General features: G+C 32.7%; 1 protein-coding gene across 1 annotated transcript; it reads right to left on the bottom strand.

Annotated features, from left to right (window-relative positions):
* Window positions 1-2,644: 2,644 nt before the first annotated feature.
* LOC125845978 (uncharacterized) lies at window positions 2,645-5,095 on the bottom strand. The gene is made up of 3 exons (XM_049525453.1): window positions 4,253-5,095; window positions 3,998-4,073; window positions 2,645-3,158 (listed from the first exon to the last, which is right to left on the bottom strand). Exons 1-3 carry the CDS (start codon window positions 5,093-5,095, stop codon window positions 2,785-2,787), a joined length of 1,293 nt encoding a protein of 430 aa, XP_049381410.1. The 3' UTR covers window positions 2,645-2,784.
* Window positions 5,096-5,345: the final 250 nt, after the last annotated feature.

The following is a 5,345-nucleotide window of genomic DNA, read 5'->3' as shown; positions in this document are numbered from 1 at the left end:
AAAAAAACATACATTAGTGAGTAAATATTAACTTAGAAGTTAAATGCACTAAGATAAAAATTAACAAACATCACTAACTTCTAACTATTTACAAGAAAAATCAATAGTTAAATATTATTGAATAACGAAATTTTAAAAAGTTACCACAAGTTTGAGTCAAAAACACTTCTAATAAAATTTAATCAAAAAAATTATAACTAGTCCACTTGACTAAATATTAATAACTAATTGATCAAATTTTCCCAAGTCCTCAATCAATTGGACTTGATATCCTTCAGTCATGTGAACGAACATTTTGCAAATACTAAGATTAAGAAAGTGCGGCACCGCCAATGAAAATTGTCTTTTATCAATATTATGCTTAGTCATAAGATTAAAACGTTTTTTTTTTATTATGAAAAATCAAAAAAGTATTACTCCCTTCGTTCTCATTTATATTCACCAAATGAATTTCTACTTTATCATTTATATTCACCAAATTTAAGGTGATAATAAATTTTATATTGGTGAGAATAATAAATTTTAAAAAGTAATGATGTGATTATAAATTTTATTTACATATGAAACAAATGGTTAGTAGATATAAATGGGGGGTTGTTTTTAACAAAATATAAACTCATGGATCAATTATTGCATTAAAATATCTCAAATCATGGTTTTTGGAGAATATGGTATCACCTCTCATGATATGGAATCATGAGATGGAATCAGCGTAAAATCGCATGTCCAAACGCTAATTCCATCTCATGACACCATATCGTGATATGGTATCGCATGGCCAAACGCCTACTTAGTCAAAAAAGAGAGTTCTTATTAGTTGAAGGAAGGTGTTCTTTTTGTGGAGCTTTGAACTCAACTTTTGTCCAGGGTTGTTGAGCTATATATTGTGAATAAGCTGTTGTATCCTGGAGGGGACAAGTCAAGAAGGACTACTGCTGAACCGGTGAAACATTTGCTGCAGTGGGCTTGAATCTCCTTAAAAAGAGCGAGATATCCGCGCTTCAGCCTGAAGAGATTTATGTCTCTTCATTTTTTTTCAATTGTGTCTTGTATTTTTTGTTATCTTGTAAATTTTTCACTAGCACATGACCATCGCATTTGCCTCCCTTCCTATTTCGTTCATATATAATATGGATGTATATATAAAATAGTTTCTCCTTATTTATTTAATGGCATATATCTATCCAATTTGTCTTGGTATTCAGAGAAGGAAATTGAAGTAAACAGCAAAGTTGATGCAAAGCATTAATAAATTTTGTAGAGGAAATCGTGGAGTGTGTCATGCCTCATGTGAGTCATATTTGTGAATAAAAAAAATGAGCCGTGAGGACTCACGCGACATAAAAGGAAAATTTAAACAAAATAGTTGTGGCAAATGGCAATGCGCACGACAAGTTAATAAAGTAAATGGCCGACCTGCGGTTTGAGTTTGCCGTCATTAGTCATTAATCATTACTACTTCTTTATTGCTCCATTGAATATATAATCACCTTTGTTAGAAAATACTTTATCTTTTAATATGAAACTTTTCGACGAAAATATGAATTTAATTGAACTTTAATATGAATAACAAACACCAAATGAAAAATCTAGAAATGCAGAAATTTATCCATTTTAGTCAATCCCCATATTCCGAACTCCCAAAAGACAAGTGAACAAATTTTGACCGGACGGCTTCCAATTTTATTCATTTTTCTCATCTTATATATAAAATAACTATACGTCTTTTGTCATTAACGATTGAATTTTGTAATTGTTTAGAATTGCTCTTCTGCCGACATATTAAATTATGCAATGACCCTCCAATTATTTAATTTTGTTCTTCAATTTCTCAAGCAACTTGTTACGACATGATTTTTCTCACAATTGATTGAGACTCTTTCTTTTTTTGCCCTTTTTGTTTACGTAAAATTGGCCTTTTCTGACCAGCAAAAGTTATATGTAGAGCAATGTTTTTACAAATCTAGATTCTTCTGTTTAGTTCTTTATTTGAAGGAGCGTTGACCAACATTGCAGCCAGACTTTAGACTTATTCCATTGGAACTTGAATCCCACAGCCAATTCAAATTATATTGCAGCAAGACATCAGACTTGTATTGCCAATTCAAATTATATTGTTTATTCCGTCCTTGAAAAGGCAGATAAGATTCAATGTTATGGTGTCTTCTAACTTTGACCCACCCTTTACCACATTCTCCAATATAGTCTAATCAAATTTTTATTGCGTTATGTTGTGTTTTCTTCTTCATTGCTAGTAGGTTGATGGGTTGTGTGCCTTATACACATGTTTTGACCTTTATCAATTCATAAAGTCTTAACGAGAGAATTTCCATCAATAATAATGAAAACAAATGAATCAACTTTAACTTTGATCGACCCTTTAATTTACCCTACTGTATAGACTATGATAATTGTGGTAGGGGTGAATTGCTTAGGCTGGACAAAGTTGTGTTCTTTTGGGTGGACAAGCCATATGCTACGGCCTACGGATAATGAAGGGATTCAAACCTTGAAAATGAAATCCTATTTAGTAGAAGCACAGAGAAAAATAACTCTACTCCTCTGCGATACTAGATTAGATGGTTCAATGATAAAAGTTTGAGTACCAAATGGTTAAAAAAGAAATTAACAATCTTTATGATGAGAATTACACATATATGAAACCAACTTTCCAATATATGCATCAACAAAATCAAAATATGTTTCCTTATTTCCCTACTATCTCTAAAAATTAAACTCACAGAAATATGTATATAATATTAACAGGGTATTAATTAAATCCATTTAGAAGATAACACAATAATTTGGATCCTCTTCGATACTTGGATAGTTATAATAAGCAGTAACAGTGGGTTGATAAGGTTGCTGATAGTGATAAAACATAGGTGCGGGATAAGCTTGAGCTTCATCTTTTCCGTCTTTCTTCTTCTTATCTCTTCCTCCCTTTTTAGCGTCGTCTTTTTTGCCTTCTTCCTTTTTACCCCTTTCATCTTTTTGACTGCCTTCGTCTTTCTTTTTCTCTGGCTCTTTTGCTGGTCCAACAGAGAGGATATCAGTGTAACAGAGCTTCCTCAATTTGAAAACTAGTGAAACTGGATCTATGTTTCCTGTTATTGTTAATTTCTTCTCCTTTGAGTCTATTGAAATTGATTCTACCCCTGCAACAAATTCACACCAGAAAACCATCAAAATTCAGAAGCTTTACTATTTTAGGATCTGGCCTTCTAGATAATTCATGATTCTTGTAAAAATTACTCTCATCTCTCCCAATTTAACTGTTGTTTTAGATCAAAATATTTACTCCTTCATCCCATTTTATATAACATCCTTTCATTTTTAATCTATTCAAAAAAAATGTCGTTTTATTATACTTAAAAATAATTTAACTTCGAAATTCCTCTTTTATCCTAATTAAATGAATCTGAATCATACAAATATATAAAAACTATTTTAGACAATAAATTGCAAAAAAAAAATTCTTTTTTAATTTAAACCCTATGATAAGTCAAAGATTACTACATAAAATGGGATGGAGGGAGTATTACTTTAGAAATTCAAGAGGAAGACTAGAGTTGCAATCTTTTTCAACTACTATATTATATTTAATATTAAAGAAATATGTACAATATTTTAAGAGAAAAAAAAATCAAATATTACATTTGTTCATTATTTATTAATTATTAAATTAATAAAATAATTACTTCCTCCGTTTCATTTTATGTGAGGTAGTTTGATTCGATACTGAGTTTAAGAAAGAAAGGAAGACTTTTAAAACTTGTGATCCAAAATGAATGATAAAAATTTATGTGGCTATAAATAATTTCATTAAGGGTAAAATAAATATTCTATAGTTAAATTGTTACTTAATATAGAAATATGTCATTCTTTTTGGAACTGACTAAAAAAGAAAGTAAGTCACATAAATTGGGACAGAGGGAGTAATAAATATGAAAATGGATGGATGGAGTGGTAAAAAGAAGAGGTAATTCTATAATACCTTCAAGACTAGAAACATTTATCATGGCCTTCTGCTTGATTTTCTCGTCGAAATACTCCAATTTCAAAATCACTTTCTGTAGAAGAAGAATCAAAGTTTCAGAATCAGTTTCTATAAAAGAAGAATCAAAGTTTGGAGTTTAAATCATAGTTTTACCTGAAAATTAGAATACATGAAAAGATAACTTTAGCTAATTGTTTGAAAAAAGAAAGTGGGGAGAATATGTATGTGCAGAACAAAGAGCGAAACGCTAACCTTCTTTTCATACTTCCTTGGCCTGTCCGTCTTTTTAAATTTGTCCTCAAACTCCGGAAATACCACAAGCAACTGCTTAGCGTCCTCATCATCAGCCAACTTTTCCACAGCTCTCTCATAACAATTCCTTGCCCTCTCTATCTCCCCATTCTCCATCTCAAATTTCGCGAACCTAATCCAAGCACTAACTTTTGGATGACACTGCACGAATCTCTTGAAAATTGCTCTTGCCTTATCTATTTCATTATACCTTAACTCAAACTTAATGTAAGACAACCACCCGTGCTGGTCCGGCATCCACGTCATCCACCTCCAAAAAATATATCTCGCACCGGCCACATTGCCGAGCATTTCTTCCATATGAATATACTTGTACCACAGCTGATCAACTTTAGGCAAAAGAGTAACAGCTCGATCCCATACGTTACGAGCATGATTAACAAACTTATTTTTCATCTCCATATCGATATACTTCAACCAGATGGTATGGTCATGGTGAAGTGCATCGACTGCAAGTGCACGTTCCCAGATAGAACGAGCTCGCTTCAAGTCCTTTTGTGATTCTTCCCATTCAGCATATTTCACCCACACACTCTTGTTCCTGCTGGCACGGCTAATTAAGGTCTCAAATTCCTTCCGCTTGCGAAGGCGGTAATCAGCTAGAGCTGTTGGGTCGTCAGTGATTTTCGGTGATCTGATTTTGGCCTCTTGATATTCCCTAGCTTTTCGGGGGATTTGCTCCGGAGGTCTGTTCTTCACCCGTGAATTAGGTTTAGGAAACTTTACCTCCAATTTCTTCCGAGCGATGTAAGCCCGACTTCGGTCTGCATCTCTGGAGGCCATTGAATTGTGGAAAATATGGAAATACAAACACTTCCAACGCGGACTCGTTGATCAATGAACAAATTGGATGAATGATATTGAGCTGATAATTTTCTCAAAAATCTCAACTCACACTAAAAGCCTTTTAGTATATACTTAGGGGTCGTTTGGTTTGAAAATGAGATGATGAGATAAGTTATGTTGGGATAAATTATGTTGGGATTAGTATGATGGGATAAGTTGTGTTGGGATTATTTTTTATTGAGTGTTT

This window comes from Solanum stenotomum, chromosome 11 (genome assembly GCF_019186545.1).
Source record: "Solanum stenotomum isolate F172 chromosome 11, ASM1918654v1, whole genome shotgun sequence".
Taxonomy (NCBI): Eukaryota; Viridiplantae; Streptophyta; class Magnoliopsida; order Solanales; family Solanaceae; genus Solanum; species Solanum stenotomum.
This window is presented reverse-complemented; position numbering and strand designations above follow the sequence as displayed.